The following is a 17,287-nucleotide window of genomic DNA, read 5'->3' on the forward strand; positions in this document are numbered from 1 at the left end:
GCACCTGGGGAAGAACATGAGTTGGTGTATGCAGACGTTAGGAGCATACATTTTTAAATCAAGGCTCATACATATCTAGGATGTTTGCAACATTTTATGACACCCCTTTGCTTATGTGGGATTACATTTGTAGGAGGTGACAAACAGTGTTTGAAGTTCACAGAATATCGGCTCTATGTAGCAACCTGTCCTCATTCAGCTATGCCAAGTCAAATACAGTTTTTAAGACTTTCTAACCTTTTAAAGATTTAATTTTGTAAATTCTTTGTTTTGCAGTGTTCCAACATTCCATGCCCTTCCAGAAGAAATACTAAGCAAGCTAGCTGACGTCCTTGAGGAGGTAAACACTCCAGCAAATCTTTCAGCAAATGGCTGTTAAATTATGATTTATGTTTGAACTCATCATCCAAGCATCTCTAAGCATCCTTTGAAATCTTGCACAAAGTCTGGAAAAGTCATTCTAAACTCTCACTCTTTGCTTACACACTCACATAAAGTAAATGGGCCTATATCAGTAGCTGTACTACACTTTGAGCATATTTTATGTAGTTCTTATCTTTTTATGCATTGCTTTTTCAATGTACAAAATATGTGCAAACATGCAGCAGTCAGTGAATTTATCATGAATTTAAGTGTCCTGGAAAAAAATTATCAACCTAAATAATTTATTTATGTGTAAAGTATAAATATGTATGTATAAAGTAAAAATAAACTAATATATGAAGTGTATACAAGGTAACATTAAAATACTTGTCTTTGGAGAATGGATATTAGTATAAAACCTATAGTTTAAACACTAATAAAGGGAAAAAAGTCAATGGTATTAAAAAATGTAATATAATTAAGGGGAATATATTTATCAGCCAGAGATGCAAAGTGTATATCACAGCTTTGCAACGTCTGCCACATACCTGAGCTTAATGGTGTTTCAGTGTATAGAACACACACACTTCCTTCCCTTTTGAGAGAAATAATTGTTCTCTCATAATACTCCTTCTCTCTCTGATTGTGACTTGATTTGTAAAAAAAAAAAAAAAAAGCCACGAGCTGGCTGTGTGAATGAAAGAATGAACCTGTTCCCAGCTGAAGTCTGAGCTGCAGGAGTTTCCACTGACTGCTGGGCTTCTCATGCAGTATAATGTCATCCAGTCCATGTGGGGCAGTTTTTAAGGACTCTGGGTATATGAGTGCACATTAGTGTATATATTCTATCTCCCCAACAAAGATTCTTCAAATCAAACTGAATCTTCTGGGCCAGTGCTGTAGCTGTGAGAACCAAGAGAAACAAGGTATTAGGCCAGTGTCAACCTTTTTGAACAGGGTTAACTTAAAAATCATAGATATCCACAATGATGCTTTATCATGTTGTCCATGTTGTTGTTGTTGTTTTTAGCTTCTTGCGTATGTCATCAGAGAGAAAAATCTGGCTGTTTAGACTACCAGTGAAATGTTCTGGCCTTCTTAGGTATGAAAGTGAGGTGGCAGAAATGTTCCTAATGATCACAGAGGAAAAACGTGAAACGTAAACACACATTATTTTAGGGGTTTTTAGTTGGTAGAATGGTAATCGTGTTGGTAGAACAAACTATTCTTAGAACAAACTTACAGCTTAATGGGAGGGACCACAGCACAGTAGCTAAGGGCTTCTGATGGATTCGGTTCTTCCTCAGACTTTTGGACCATTGTAAATCTGTCCTTCCTTAGACGTGAGTCTGAAGGTGTTGCTGTCAGCATTTTGGCATGGGTCATTGTTGGGGGGGTCGTGTTTCCTCTGCGCTGTCTGTCTGGAGGGCAGAAGGAATACAGCAGTGGCAGGAGGGCATGGTGTGGGCCCCCAAACAGGCGCTCCGCACTGTCCCCATCACAATGTGGCCCCTAGTGAGAGGGCGCAGGGGCAGTTGAGAGGTGTGATCTTTCAGAAATCTCACATTGGTTCCTCCTCCCTCTCTCGGCCCTGACTCTGAAGATCACACCGATTGCAGTGTGTTTGTTTGGAAAATGTCATTCACTATTACATTTCTGATATTCCAAAATGTAAAAAATGTTGTCCCTGAACTTTGTTTATCCTTAACCGACCCTCTCCTTTGTCCTTTCGCTATCTGTATTGCGGCGTTTGACGTCCAGACACATTATGAGGACGGGGACTATATCATCAGACAGGGAGCAAGGGGGGACACATTCTTCATCATTAGTAAAGGCAAGGTAAGTGCGGTTTAGCACAGCAGCTGCATTGTGTCTAAATGTAAAAGTGCAGCAGGGCAGCGCTCTGTTTGACTGTGGTTCTGGGGTGACCTGCCCCACACTCCCAGGTGACGGTGACCCGGGAGGACTCCTCTAGCCAGGAGGCCGTGTACCTGCACTCCCTGGGAAAGGGGGACTGGTTTGGAGAGAAAGCATTGCAAGGGTAAGATTGGCCTCTATTTTAGCAATCAGATAAGACGTCACGTACTGTTAGACGTGATCTCGTGCTGGCGTAGTCACACCGAGCTCCACCATGCACCGCTGCTCTGTGGAGACAAGCGCACAGTGACCTAGATCTGGTGTATAAGAACCACAGTGCCATCTAGAGGTGTCGGACATTAATTGGACAGTGCACAGCCTAACTGAGAACAGTGTGGTTTTGGTAGCACTAAGGAAATTGGAAATAAACATATTTCTGGAGTGTCTGGAGTTTTGGACGGTTTACATGCTGTGTATTTATTATGTAAAGACACACGCATGTTCCACTTTGTTTTGTAGCAATATGAAAAAGGCCAGAAAAGTGACTTGTGTTCACATTTCACTATAGGTTTGCCTGGAGTTGTTAATTATTGGTGAGTTGCCCATTAGGTCATATATAGGCACTACATATTTACTGGGCCAAGTAAGTGTGCCTTATCTGTTTAAAATGATCATTTACACAGATAGGATTAGACGGCAAATATACCTAAAATTATAGTGGTCCTGTTTTCATTTAAGCGTGTTTTTTAAACATTATTATATGCTTTTCTTCTGTCGCTTTTATTTATATTAATAAATGCATTAGATCAAAAAGGCATTCTGTACACAAGCATGACATACAAGTATGTATACAGATCTTGAGCATGAACTAACAATTAAATACTAAAATGCTATTATAAATGCTATTATAAATGCTAATATACACATATTCTAATATATATATATATATATATATATATATATATATATATATATATATATATATATATATATATATATATATATATATATATATATATGGTTATTTTAAGATTCTATTTTACATGTTTGTTTTAATGTATATGGTTATTTTAAGAATGACCTAATTTGATTATAAAGTAAATGTAGTACTTCTGTTCTTTATTTTTCCAAAAGTTAACATAGACAAACTATTCCTATATTGAATAATGTAAGTATAGATTTATAGGTTGGTTTCATAATGCAGCACTAGCTTAACAGCATATGTGTGAGTGGGCAAGTGCAGATGCACTCTGGTCCGATGTAGCACATAGCGCTCGGGTCAGAGAAGAGTCTCATGAACTCAGACAGCACTTGGAGGAATGGGGTTCTCGATGCCGGGGCTAACATGGCTGTGTGGTAACCCTGCGGGCATGTGTGCATGCTTGTGACCGTGACAGGAGCGGGGACACTTGTTTGGCACAGACGCACATATGTGCCGGTTTTTCAGAGAGCAGGTGTTGCTGTTTCAGACGGGCCATGAAGTTCCAGTGCAGGTCTTCACTCAGCGGGGCGCAATGCCCACTTACTGCCTCTTATAGCACCACTTATAGAGCTCTCGGTCCGTAATGACCCTCAGTACAACACTCACGCTCTCAGAGTCGAGAAGTGACAACATGTCTCCTGTCCTCCCCTCTCCTCTGTGCTGTCACACGGAGCAGCTGTGACCTTCTCGCACGGCATGTTTGTGTATTTGCGTTGTGAGGGATTTAGTGTTGTGTAGTGTAGAATTCTCACCTCTCTCCAAACACAAGAGACTTTGATTGGAGGGGGGGGGTGTATGTACAGTATCTGGATTAACATCTAGTCTTCCTTCTTGTGAGAGGATCCGACAGTGTGTGGGCACTACAGAGTTAGATGGAGTTGGGAGAGACGTTTGCCACGTATGCTAAAGTGGGGTTAGGTGTGGGGACTTGTGTGTTTGTACCTTAGAGTTTATTGAAGGTAGTGTGTGAGTGTGTTCTACCTGAGCGGATGGATTCGGCGTCCTCGGACACGGACTCGTGCGACTGGGGCGACTCTTCCTCAGAAAGCAGCGAGGAAGAGGAGGCTCACGCCGACTCCCAGAAAGACTCAGAGTAATGGCTGAAATAAGTCATTTTCCTGTGGAGGTTCAGAGCAAATTTGATGGTCATGTTTATAATCGTAAAAAAAAAAAACTATTTCAGTTGTAATCTTAAACTGTTCACATGCTGATTTGGCTTTTAAAAATTAAATGAGCATTCTTTTTTTTTTTTTTTTTGCTTATGAAAAACTCAACAAACGCTGAGTTTTGAATGCAGTCTTAGAATGTCTGTGGCCAGATCGATTTAAAAAATAAGCAGATATAGATGTGAAGTTTGTTTTTCCTGCGGAGTCTTATTTTGACATAGGACAGCATGTAAGCTCTTCCATCTTTAGATTGATTTAGCACTCATTGGTTTGTACCTCTAATAGGCGCAGTACTTTAAAATGTATTTTGCGGCATATCTCATTTTCTGTCATTTTGTTGCAATTCATTTTTTCTGTGTGCCTGTGTGTGGTCTATTTTTCACTCATATCTTATTGTTTCATACGCAGTGAGGACATGAGAACAGCCAGTGTGATTGCTGCAGAACCTGTGACCTGTCTAGTTATTGACAGAGAGTGAGTATCATTAAACATACCTATTAAACCAACCACTGTTGTAGAATGTTTTTACTACTTTTATGGTACCGTATATTGCTATATCTTATACAAAATATATATAAAAAGCACATATACAAAAGGTACAGTGTAATATTGCAATAACGTGTAATTGCTGATACTTTTACCAAAACATTATCTTTACATTCAAGTAATCTTAAATGTTGCATATCAAGTGGAAGCGTGTTCCCCCCCCCTCCTAAGTGGTCTCAATCAAGCTGTGATTAAAATTCCTGTTTTCTGCAGGTACAATTGTGTGAAATTACTTGCGCGACTCCAGATTTTGCGTTTGGACTGTTCATGTGTGATCTGTGCGGTTGAAGGCGTGCCTCTCTGCTGCCATCCAGAGGGCAATAAATCTAGCCTGTCTAAGATAGCTGCAGTTGCGTGTGTAGCTGGGAGCTTTGCGGAGAGATTCCTGACTGGGGAGTCCTCTCGTGGCCTCTTTATGTGCTGGTTACGGCCTTCGAGGCCTTGCCCGTGGAATTTCGCTCCCTGTGTGGCTGCGGTTAAAAAGCAGCTGACGGCACCACGAGACGCGTGCTAAAGCAGATCACTCCTCAGAAGATGGCAGAGTGCTGAAATATTTAAAAGGGTAGATTAAACTGTGAATCCAGGTCTGCTGCTCTAGTTATAAGCTGAGACATCTACAGGATTTTGCTACTTCTAATTTACACATTTTACACCAGCAGAAGCTGGTATTTGGCAGGTGTTCTTATCTTACAGCTGCTCACATATTTATTGGGCATATCAGGCGAGTACGAGTGTGTCGCGTTAATCCTTCTGTCCCAGGTGTTGCTAGCGCCTTGCGCTGACACCTCTGTCAGGTGAGCAACAGGAATCTTTAGCGAACTTATTTTCAAGGATGGTGCATCATGGGAACCCCAGGGATCTTATTCGGATATCTTCTGAATTTCACTAAAGAGCATTTAGTTTGTCTTCATTCTTTCGTTACACTGTAGCATACGCCCCATTGAGATATTTCCCTTCCCCTTTCTGCTAAGGTTTGAGTGCTCTTTGCCTTCCCAAGGTGATGGACCTCGGGTCATAATAAGCTTCTTCTTTTCTTGTGTAAAGCACATTAAAATGTCAGTGTGTATAAAAGGTGCTATAGAAATAAAGTTGCCTCGCCTTCAGGTTTAGAAGACTATTAACCTGGTCTCCTCTACAGCTATAGCATCACATGGTATTCAAATGACAGCAGACAGGCCTCTTGCAACTAAGTCATTGGAGGTGCTCTCTTTTAGGTCTTATAAGCACCTTCTTGGAGGCTTGGAGGATGTGTCCAGCAAAGGACCCGAAGATGCGGAGGCCAAAGCAAAGTGAGTCTGTCTGATCCATCAACACCAGCTTTGGTGGTGTTCTGACTTCCAATAACTGTGCATGATAGCATGTGAGAGTATACATACACCAATATATTCTATTAATCTCTGTGGTAACCCAGTGTCTTTCTGTGCTAAATATATACCCCCTTGATCATCTTCATTTATAGACAGGGTTATATATGAGCAGCTATTGTGCTATTGTTCAGAGAGAGATAGGTCAGCATCCTTACGGCTGTCCTGCAGACAGCATTCAACAGCACATTGTATCCAATGAGGAGAGAGAGAGAGAGAGAAAGAGAGAGAGAGGTTGTGACCTCTTAGGTAGTTTGAGGTGATGTGAAAGTGAACCTTGCTTATCTGAAAGACTGCAGAGGTGAGAGTAATGTGAACCCTCAGAAACCTTATCACTCTGCGCATTAGTACAGTGACACACACACACACGCAGATTACTGCTGCCACAGTAAATATGGAGTTGAGGCTTAGAAATTGGGCCATGAATAACAGAGCAGATACAGCTAAGAGACAGAGCTGCTTTCCCTCTTCAAAAGTCGCTTCTCTTGGATCAAAGCAGCATTAGAAACTTTTCCACTTTGTCTCTCCTCCTTTCATCTGCCCTGTAAATCCCTGAGCTGATAAAGGACTGAAAATGTCCCTGGGGGTTTGAACTCTGTTACATCCCACACACATTTTCCTTTCTCAGTGTTATTAATACACTCTTTCAGCTGCCAAACACTGTCTTTCCAATGCACTGTGATCTGGCATGATGAAACAGTGTTTTGGACAAATGTCTCACAAAGAAACGGGTCCCAAAGTGTTACACACACTGACAGAGCTAACCCCATCTAATTGGACTCTGGGGGGTGAGCACCATGCCTTGTACACACAAACACGGCATATCAGTCAATATTACTGTCTTAAATATTCTGAGAAATATGGAATCCCACTAGAAAAGCATTTTCTGTATACCTTCTGAGAGAGAGAGCATACTTTTCCAGGTGTTTCCACCATCTGTATGTATTTCTAGAGAGCAAATGCTTTTGAAATTGTCCAGTTACAACAGTCCTTTTACAGACTTGGCACACAGCAGGAGGTGTTCAATCAAACTCCAGTGTGGAATTAACACCTGCAGTGTTTATGAATATACTACTGAACACAAATAAACACTAGAACAATTAATTAAGCACTAGAGATTTTGCTGTGCAAATGATTAACGGGTTTGGGAAACACCGAATGCAAAAGCGTCGTCCAGAAAGCATGTACTGGAATCCCTTCTCACCCTCTGGGATGTATGGAAAAAACGAGCATTTATCTTCTGAACTGCATGAGACAGCCCTGCTGATGGGGTTGTTTGTCTGAGAAGTGGATGCAGCAGGCTCCTGATGCACTGGAGGTCACGGGGCTCCTGTATCACGGGGCTCCAGGCAGACAGCTGTGGTCCAGCAGAAAGCCCACGCCCCAGGACACCGGGGAGCACTTTCCGCCCCACTGTCATTTATAGCAGCTGTTAATTCCAGTGTGCGGTCCTGAGAGAGAGATCACAACTCTTTAACAGTCCATCAGCCGGAAACGTGTACCCAGAGGGATGGTGTCATAGGCCATGATGTTTCGGACCCCTTCAGAGATACAGAACTGCATAGACACACGTTAGATGTTTTCTGAAGGTCATTTCTATTATTTTACATTTACAGTATTTGGTAGGCGCTCTTATCCAGAGTGACTTACATCTGTCAGCATGCTGCCGTGTCCACTGTCTACGTACATACTGAAACATTATTAATCATACAAGATTCCTAAATAGTTTGTAGATAGTATGTCCAGTAACATTCCAGATAACAGCAAAACATGCTTTGAAGCTAAAACTATAAACTCTAAAGCACAGTTCACTGGGTCATGCTCAGATGTAGGAAGCTTTTGTAAACGGGAGTCTGATCAAACACTTCCCTGTCCCCGAGTCCCCTGCCTATGTCACACTGCTGTTCTAGTCTGCTGGGAGAGAGAATTATTATTTCTTTGTGGACTGTTCCACAGAGCAATTCCAGCACTGTTACAGAAAAGAATTATTTCCTCTTATTTAAAATAAAATAAAAGTCAGACTGCAATGACGATTGCTGTGTGGTCACACGCTTGAGTGGTGTCTCCACCTTGTGGTCAAATGTAATTGTACTCCTTTATTTGAACAAATACTAGGGACCTGAATATAATGGGGCTCAAAAGCCAAACTCTCATCAGATATCTTTTAAAAATGTTATCCAGGACTTTGTGTCTCTCTAGAGTTAATAATGAACACATTTAAGTGAACGCTTCCCTAGCATAGCTAAGGGCGGAAACTGATATGGAAAACCAGCATGAATGTGTAGATGTGATTTGAGGATCTTGTGTGTGGGCCTCAACTATCGCCCGAACATCTACGCAAGGAGAACCTCCCTCTTCCCATCATGCGGCTTCTCACTGCGTCCTGAAGAGAGTTCTGGTGAAGAGAGGCACTGTTTCTCCTTTGTGTCATTACTGTGTACGCCTGGGAGTAGACGACACTGAGCCTTCACAATGAATAATGCAGGATCCACTTAGGTCGCCGGTTGAGTGTTGGTAGGTACACGATCCTGGAGGTTGTGTTCGTTGCGTATTTTGATAATACGGACCTTGGCTTCTGTTCTGCTGGGCAGCTGCTGGGTATCTTCAGCGTTTCCTGGACCTCCTGCGCTTCAGGACTTCCACACGGGACCTCAGGGCGAGCTTTCTGCCATCTGCCGATGGGAAGAGCACATTTGATCTGCATTGTAATGACGCTGTTGTATTGTGTGTCTTTCCCGCACATGTTGTTTGTGGCGTGTTCTATTTCTGGAGTTCAGGCTTTTCTCCAGCAGGCCGTCTCTAACCCAGAGAAGTCGTCTTTCTTTATCAGCTAAAGTAATTCAATCTGGCTAATAACTGATCTGATTATAGAAAAGGATTAAATAATATGCAGAGGACACAGTGGGTTTGTGGGTGTGTGAGAGCATAACCGAGTGTGTCCATATGCAAGGACCCTTGGCAGTGTGTGTGGAAAACCATAACCTCTGTTTGACACCAAGCAGTTGTGCCAACCCAAACATGGCCACAAGTGTGTTAGTACTCACACTCATGTGCCTGTCATTTTAAAAAGTCCCAATTGGAGAGTTTTCAGACTCTTTTCTCTTAAAATCGGTCATAGTCTCAGAAGGTGAAAAGGTTGGTTTTAAGAATTTAACTTGGCCCAAAGAATCATCAAACTGGCACACATTTCCTGATGTGTTCATTATGTTCCCAAACGGTCTTTTGAAATGAGCAGAAAGTGTCAGTGACTGTTCCGAGTATCGTTTACTCTAAACAAAGCAAAGGTTGACCGTCAACACAAGCTCCATTAGCCAATATCAGAACACCACTCAACAACAGGTCTTCACTTTTAATCCCTGTTGTTCGAATTTGATGGGGAAACACTGACGTACTTCAAGTTCAGCCCTGTTTCTCACAGACAGCTGATTTAAACTCCACCATGTTAGCACGAAGATTCTCTACAGAAGGTCGGAGCCGCAGGGCACCCACAGGCTTAAAGAGGCGGAATGATATTTTTATAGCACTCAGACTAACGTGTGAAACAGAAAGGGTTGACTGGAAGAGACATAAGTGGGTCCTCTTCCTAAATACACATTGTGCATGGAACATTAGTAAGGACAACACTGTACACTCAGCCCAATGGAATACACCAAAGGACTATAGGGCCCAGGTTCACTCTTTACCACACTACACCAGAGGACCACAAGACGCAGATTCACTTTTTTATCACACCACACCATAGGACTGCAGGGCCCAGGTTGTGGTCAGAAGAGAGTTTTCATTGCGGTCTTGCAGGATAAGGGCCGTTGTTCCTCTCTTTCCTGCAGGCGTCCCTGCCTTTAAGCTGCATTTCTCTAAACCTTTTCTGTTTCTCCATCTGCTGCTGTGCAGGTATGAGGCGGAGAATGCCTTTTTCTTCAACCTACACCTGTCAGACTTCAACATCATAGACACACTCGGCGTTGGAGGATTTGGCCGTGTTGAGTTGGTATATATTATAATATGGTCCTAATTTATTAAACTATATTAAAATGTATTACTGGGCAAAAGAAACATGTGTATGCATGTATGCAAGTTTTGCGTGGGTAGTTCAAACTGAGGGCTGCATGATGCTCAGGTCTTTGAGCCTGGTTACAGAGGCTAGCCTGTTCAAATGAGGAATGAAAAGAAAACTTTAGCGTTTGTTACTTGGGTCTTCTCTCTCTCTCTCTCTCTCTCGCTCGTTTACCACCCCAGGTGCAGCTGAAGAGCGATGAATACAAGACCTTCGCCATGAAGATCCTGAAGAAGCAGCACATCGTGGACACCAGGCAGCAGGAGCACATCCGCTCTGAGAAGCTCATAATGCAGGAGGCGCACTCTGACTTCATAGTCAGGTACTGGGAGGTGCTTGTGGACCAGTACGGGCAGACTGGTTCACCCCACAGCTCTTAGCATTTCATCATCATGACACGTTAAACCAGCTGTTCACTCGTGTCACACTTGCACATTGGATCAAGCTGGAATATAACGCACAACTGGCTCGAAATATACAACATTTAAAGTGTTGTGGCCAAAAGCCACAAAAAGATTGTGGTGACAGCTTGTTATTTTCTTCCAGTGTTTTTACAGTCTTTTTTTTTTTTGTTGTTGTTGTTGGGATATTTTTGTATGTCGGCATTAAAAACTTTTTAAAAACCTTCTGCAGACTTTACAGGACATTTAAAGACAGTAAATATCTGTACATGCTAATGGAGGCGTGCCTGGGAGGGGAGTTGTGGACCATCCTCAGAGACAGGTCAGTACACCCAGTCACCCCCAACACCACCACCTCCACCCACACCCCCACCCCCACCCACACCCCTCTGGGCCTTGTGGCTACTTCGCTCTTTTCTTCAGCCCCTTCATGGATTTACCACAACATCTGCTCCATTAAACGTGGCTGTGTTTTGTCCTTATAGTGCTCTGTGCTTCTGGCCTCCTGCAGGGGTTCATTTGATGATTCCACTACTCGATTCTACACAGCGTGTGTAGTGGAGGCTTTTGCCTACCTACATTCCAAAGGCATCATATATAGAGACCTCAAACCAGAGAACCTGATACTGGACCACAGGGGATATGCCAAACTGGTAAACAGCCCTGGACCTACTCGGTTAATATAATAATGTTCTCCTGCATATGTTTTATATGAAATGGGATATAGATGCTGAAAAATAGCTCCTCTGAGTAATTTATATAGAAGGAATCATTAATATGCATTCAGGTGGACTTTGGCTTTGCTAAGAAGATTGGCTTCAGTAAGAAGACGTGGACGTTCTGTGGGACGCCGGAATATGTCGCCCCGGAGATCATTCTTAACAAAGGTCATGATATCTCAGCAGACTACTGGTCCCTGGGAATCCTTATGTATGAACTTCTGACTGGAAGGTAAGAGAAGCAATGCAGCAATACATTTATTAATAAGACCTCTAATATGTTTAATATCTAAAATCATATCTGTAATCCTCAATACATTTAATATCTAAAATCAAATATCTTAAATTAATATCTAATCCTCCGATATGTTTCAGTCCTCCTTTTTCAGGTCCTGACCCCATGAAGACATACAACATCATCTTAAGAGGCATTGACATGATCGAATTTCCAAAGAAGATTACCAAAAATGCTGCAAATCTAATAAAAAAACTATGCAGGTATGTAAAAGTAAGCATGCAGTTAACACATGTCACTGATCAACAGCTCAGACTGATGGGTTTGTTTTCACTTTTCCAGGGATACTCCTTCTGAAAGACTAGGGAACTTGAAAAATGGTGTTAAGGATATTCAAAAGCACAAGTGAGTATACAAATAAATGGACTGAACAGTTATGAGTGTTTGAATCTTCAACAGACAGTGAGGGACCTTCTGCTAGATCTGCCAATAGTAGAGCTCCTACACTGAATTCCTACAGTGCTCCCATACTGCACTACTACGGTGCTCAAACACTACACTCCTACACTGTGATCTTACAGTGCTCAAACACCACACTCCTACACTGTGATCTTACATTGCTCAAACACTACACTCCTACACTGTGATCTTACAGTGCTCAAACACCACACTCCTACACTGTGATCTTGCAGTGCTCAAACACTACACTCCTACACTGTGATCTTACAGTGCTCAAACACTACACTCCTACACTGAGATCTTACAGTGCTCAAACACAACACTCCTACACTATGATCTTACAGTGCTCAAACACTACACTCCTACCTACACTGTGATCTTACAGTGCTCAAACACTACACTCCTACACTGTGATCTTACAGTGCTCAAACACTACACTCCTACCTACACTGTGATCTTACAGTGCTCAAACACGGGAGCCGCATGAAACCAGGCAAAGAGCCGCATGCGGCTCGCGAGCCGCGGGTTGGCCACCCCTGCTATAGGGCTACACTGTGCATATCCTGTGCTATAGAGCACTGTTTTCCTATAGGGCTACACGGTGCTCATACACTGCGTTTTCTGTGCAGATGGTTTGAAGGCTTTAACTGGGACGGCTTACGGAAGGGAACACTTACCCCTCCAATCATCCCTAATGTAAGTACATAAAAACCTTGTGGGTAGAACTTACAGACTGGTGTTGACCATTCACCTAACAACTACTGGTACTGGTACTCATAAAATATGTATTATAGTATATACTAAGATTCAAAGACAGTATATTAATATGAAATTGACCTATTCACGAGCCTTGCACAATTTTCTGCATTATTTTTGTTCATGTATTTAGTCTCCTCCAAAATTATTAGCAACCTCAGATGTAATGAGCAAATGATAGTGGATAAAATGTATAATAATAAAATTAGATCATGTATTAAACCCATGAATGTTGTGCTCTGTGGAGTTTCAGTTCTCCATAACAATGCTGCTGAGACTTTGTCTGGAAATAAGATGAGAACACACAAGAAGAGATCTGAGAGAATATATCTCTGTCTCTTGCTCATACATTCTTCAGCTCATGTCACAGGTTTCCACAGGGGTTTATATCAAGGGATTGGGTTGGCCATCACAAACGCCTGACCGGTGGGGGGGTCAGTTCTGTGTGGCACTGGCCGCTCGCTGTGATGGCTTTTGTACAGAAATATTCTAGAGTGTATGATGCTTTTGGCTTGGACCCAAAGCAGCCTGTGTTTCAGTATGAAAGCTTCTGTAGGTTTATTTTTCCATGTTAATCCAACTGTGGTGTTTGTGGCCTAAAGGCTTTCTTGGGTTTGCGTGATCATAGAGGCCATCTTCAAAGTTCCAGTGGTTGTGGGATTTGTGCATTTGTATGATGAGGTTTATTTACATTGAGGTGTCATCTTGTAGATAATATATCTGGGCATTAAGTTGTATTAAGCTCAAATTCAAAACATTTGCCCTGCTCCAACTGTAACCGGAAAGGATTTTTTTAAATACATTGAACCATCCTACTCTCTGTGCTTGGAGGCAAAGAACACACTGTTCCTTTCATATTTGAGAGGTGGTAATTACTGTCATTTCATTGTTTGTTGTCTCTCGTCTTTAGATGGATGAGTAAGAGTTTGGCAGGTTTCCCTTCATATTTTATACCCTGGTGAAAAAAGGTTCCTTACAGTATGTGTTCCCAAAAGGCTTGGGTGAAAATTAAATTAAACAAGCAAAATCAAACACAAAGAGATGCTAATTATATCATAAATGCCATTAGTTGATCAATTAATCAATTAATATTAGATTATTCAAATTGCTCTAAGGATGCAATTAACCATAATAATCAGTATTTTTTCATTAAGTCCTTTCTGTTCTTTGTTTGAAAGTTAATATTTATTTCATGGTTTGAGAACAAGGTGCCAGGAATTGTGGGTAGAACTTCTTTGTAATTTATACAGGCAAATGCAGCTGACCTGAATGCTTAATTACAACAACAAAAGATAAATACTAGTACTAGTAAAAATATATGTTGAAACAAAAGTCAAAGTGGCAATCTTTCTAAAACACACAAATATAAGGGTGGTCAGCTGCTTCAGTAATTCAATAATGCTTCAAATTTATTTCATGGGTTTAAATAAAGTTTTGCCTTATTTTGTGTCAAATTTGTATTATAATTTTAATTAAAACTGTTTTTCTTTTTACATTTTTGCATTGATTTATTTAGACTCCATGCATCTTTTCTAGCGTTTGTCTTTTTTCTGATGAATGAGCGTCGTGCTCTATTGAAGACTGTATGTTGACTTTTGTTCTCTAGTTGACATCAGCCACAGACACAAGCAACTTTGACAGCTTTCCAGAGGACAATGAAGACCCTCCCCCTGACGACACCACGGGCTGGGATGTAGACTTCTAAAGCAGCGTCACGTCCTGGCGCCCCTGTGAGCACCTGCACACCAAACGAAAGACCTGCTCCACTGTTGCCTGAAACAGAGCTGCTTCTTTTGGACAGGCTGCATTAAAAGGCTGTTTGAGGCAGGACAGGCTGACGGAGTGGAAGGGAGAAAAGCCCTTTTTGTTTTGGTTCACCTCGACTGTTGCAATAGAGAAATTAAAGTTGTGGACTTGGGCTATATGGCACTACAGAGCTGTTAGTGCTCTCCTACACAAGTCCCGACAATGGGGGAGAATATATTCATTATGTGAGTGTGTGTGAGTGTGTGTGTGTGTGTGTGTGTGTGTGTGTGTGTGTGTGTGTGTGTGTGTGTGTGTGTGTGTGTGTGTGTGTGTGTGTGTGTGTTTACCATGGGTGTAAACATCCTTCTGTTTGTGCATACCTGCCACAAGCCCTTCTCGTCGTAGGCTAATGGACGTATGTTGTAGCAGGTCGTGACCTCGCGCGATTGCTTTTTGTCCTTGATTGGCTGCAGGCTCTTCGTCTTGCACAGTTCGCTAAGTAACACGTGGCATATAGAATTAGATGAAGTTAGCGTATCTCAAAGTCAGGACTCAAAGGATCCAGACAGACCTGAATGTTATGGAACATGTACATAATAATATATCAACCCCACCACAAGTAACGCTAATGCTAACAAACAGACAACACAGGAAAAAGCACAGAACTGTGTTACATTTGTAATAGGAGTTAATCCTTCTCTGAAGTGCCCCGTGGCATTTGTGCAACTACTCGCAAGCATCCTTTCTTTCACGTAACCCTGGGACGTGGTCTGAGGTGGCCGTTGGAGCTGGTGACGTAGCTGGTCCAGGGCTTGCGCGGTGACGTAGCCGGTCCAGGGCTTGCGCGGTGACGTAGCCGGTCCAGGGCTTGCGCGGGTGTCTGCTTCACCCAACTCCCGGTGTGCCTCAGATTCATTACACTCTCCACAAAATAAACCCAAGGCCCTCTGTGGATTTTAAAATGTTGAGCTCTAGATCATAAATTATTCTCAGTGTTGCCTAGTACTCTTGAGCCCAGGCACCACTGCTGATGGAAGTTTGAAGTACTGTGATCTTGCCGTGTTTAGACAGGTTTTGAATGACACTGTCTTGGGGGGGAATTGAGATTATTTGGGCCTTTTATGACCTCATATTTAAGTGTGTAATAATGTGGCTAAATGACTACAGAAGGAATTCAGGTATAACATGTGTATGAATACATTAAAACCAATATGTTCTCACAATCCATAATGTTGAGCTAACCATGAAAAGAAACAGTGCCTTAAATCAGCGGCATCCTGAAACACAATTGACCATTAACATGCCACATGCCTCAAAGCGATCCTCTCCAAGGGGACCCATGCATTTCCCTCCTTTATACAACACTATTTTAGATATTTCACAATGGCACGTTTTGGCAGGTAATGAGAATGACAAAACTTTGCATTTTAGATGTACATCTAAATCTGCACACAACTAGACACTGTGAAATTGGACAATGACATAACTATATTTACTATATGATATTGCCTCTGTAGGCTGGATTGGCAAGGCAGTAATAGCATCACATTATAAATTAAGTTTGTTGGTTTGTTCATGGTACATATACAGGAGTCCATGTGTTGGACCGGTTAAAGAGGCCAGAGGTGCTGTAATCTGCTGTAAGGCTCATCTCCATAATGGTGAAAATACCATTTATTCCCACTGAACAACGAAAAGGTGGCAATCATGATTGAACTGTCTACAAATGATATAATGCATATTGTATAACCCACAATTGATGCTCTGTAATCTATTGATTATAAGGTGTTATTTACAGCAGATCTCTTTTTTTTTGCCTTGTCCACCCTGGCCTCATCTACACACATTTGGTAAGAAAACTGTCGATATCAAGTGTTTGATATCCACATTACTGAAAATTACTTAGGTCCTTATGAACAACCGTAGATGTCTTATAATGCACATTCACAGAGTCAATACTTAAGATGTAGACTGCTAATTCCCCACAGACTTCAGAAATGTTATTAAGACCATTAAAATGTAGAATTATTTAATCAAATTACCGACTTTTCTTCCTGTCCTTTTAGACCTAATCTTGGTTTAGATTAAGTCTGCCTTTAACATCCAAGTCTGCGCTGTATCTTTGTCATGAGCGTGTGGGTTTTGCCAAGATATTGATTTTATCTGACTGTACTTTGATGTCCTTAAAGCCATTTGCAAGGTGCCTGTTATAAACTTTATAAATCTCAAATAAAATCTAATTACTTTTAATTGTAGTGTAACCCCATATCTCTGCACTGTCACACACAAATTCGAATCACTCTCTCACACACACACACACTCACTCACTCACTCACTCACTCACTCACTCACTCACTCACTCACTCTCGGGCACAGCAATATTTTATGACAACAGAGGGCGCCAGAATACTGTAAACTATCGAGGAAACGTTTTTAATCTCTAGGCTGGTAGTCAACATTCCTTGGCACCAACTTACTTCAAGCGCTTTAAATGTTATCTGCATTCGGAAGCCCGACACTTAGTGCAACTATCAACACCTTGAAATGCTGGATATCCGATTCTAATCTACACCTGTTGTTGCGTCCTGCCGTTTAATAACCGGGTACTTCGTGCGCCATTTGGACGTAATTAATAGTTT

The 17,287-nt window shown here is 41.8% G+C and overlaps 1 protein-coding gene across 5 annotated transcripts in view; it reads left to right on the forward strand.

Annotated features, from left to right (window-relative positions):
* Nucleotides 1-16,898, forward strand: part of LOC143476342 (cGMP-dependent protein kinase 1-like) — a 46,862-nt gene extending 29,964 nt beyond the window's left edge. For 2 of the 5 annotated variants that reach the window (XM_076974490.1, XM_076974489.1), the window contains exons 5-18: nt 277-340; nt 2,125-2,202; nt 2,310-2,404; nt 4,777-4,842; nt 6,129-6,203; nt 10,170-10,266; nt 10,515-10,654; nt 10,966-11,055; nt 11,245-11,386; nt 11,521-11,684; nt 11,828-11,950; nt 12,030-12,092; nt 12,776-12,842; nt 14,509-16,898. In XM_076974490.1, coding sequence (XP_076830605.1) covers nt 277-340; nt 2,125-2,202; nt 2,310-2,404; nt 4,777-4,842; nt 6,129-6,203; nt 10,170-10,266; nt 10,515-10,654; nt 10,966-11,055; nt 11,245-11,386; nt 11,521-11,684; nt 11,828-11,950; nt 12,030-12,092; nt 12,776-12,842; nt 14,509-14,607 — 1,363 coding nt within the window. In that variant the 3' untranslated portion in view covers nt 14,608-16,898. Of the gene's footprint in view, nt 1-276; nt 341-2,124; nt 2,203-2,309; nt 2,405-3,337; nt 4,296-4,776; nt 4,843-6,128; nt 6,204-6,243; nt 8,793-10,169; nt 10,267-10,514; nt 10,655-10,965; nt 11,056-11,244; nt 11,410-11,520; nt 11,685-11,827; nt 11,957-12,029; nt 12,093-12,775; nt 12,843-14,508 lie in introns of those variants that run through there. The other 3 variants (XM_076974492.1, XM_076974491.1, XM_076974493.1) reach the window with 3 other exon arrangements.
* Nucleotides 16,899-17,287: the final 389 nt, after the last annotated feature.

Source organism: Brachyhypopomus gauderio, chromosome 15 (assembly GCF_052324685.1).
Source record: "Brachyhypopomus gauderio isolate BG-103 chromosome 15, BGAUD_0.2, whole genome shotgun sequence".
In the NCBI taxonomy this organism is placed as follows: domain Eukaryota; kingdom Metazoa; phylum Chordata; class Actinopteri; order Gymnotiformes; family Hypopomidae; genus Brachyhypopomus; species Brachyhypopomus gauderio.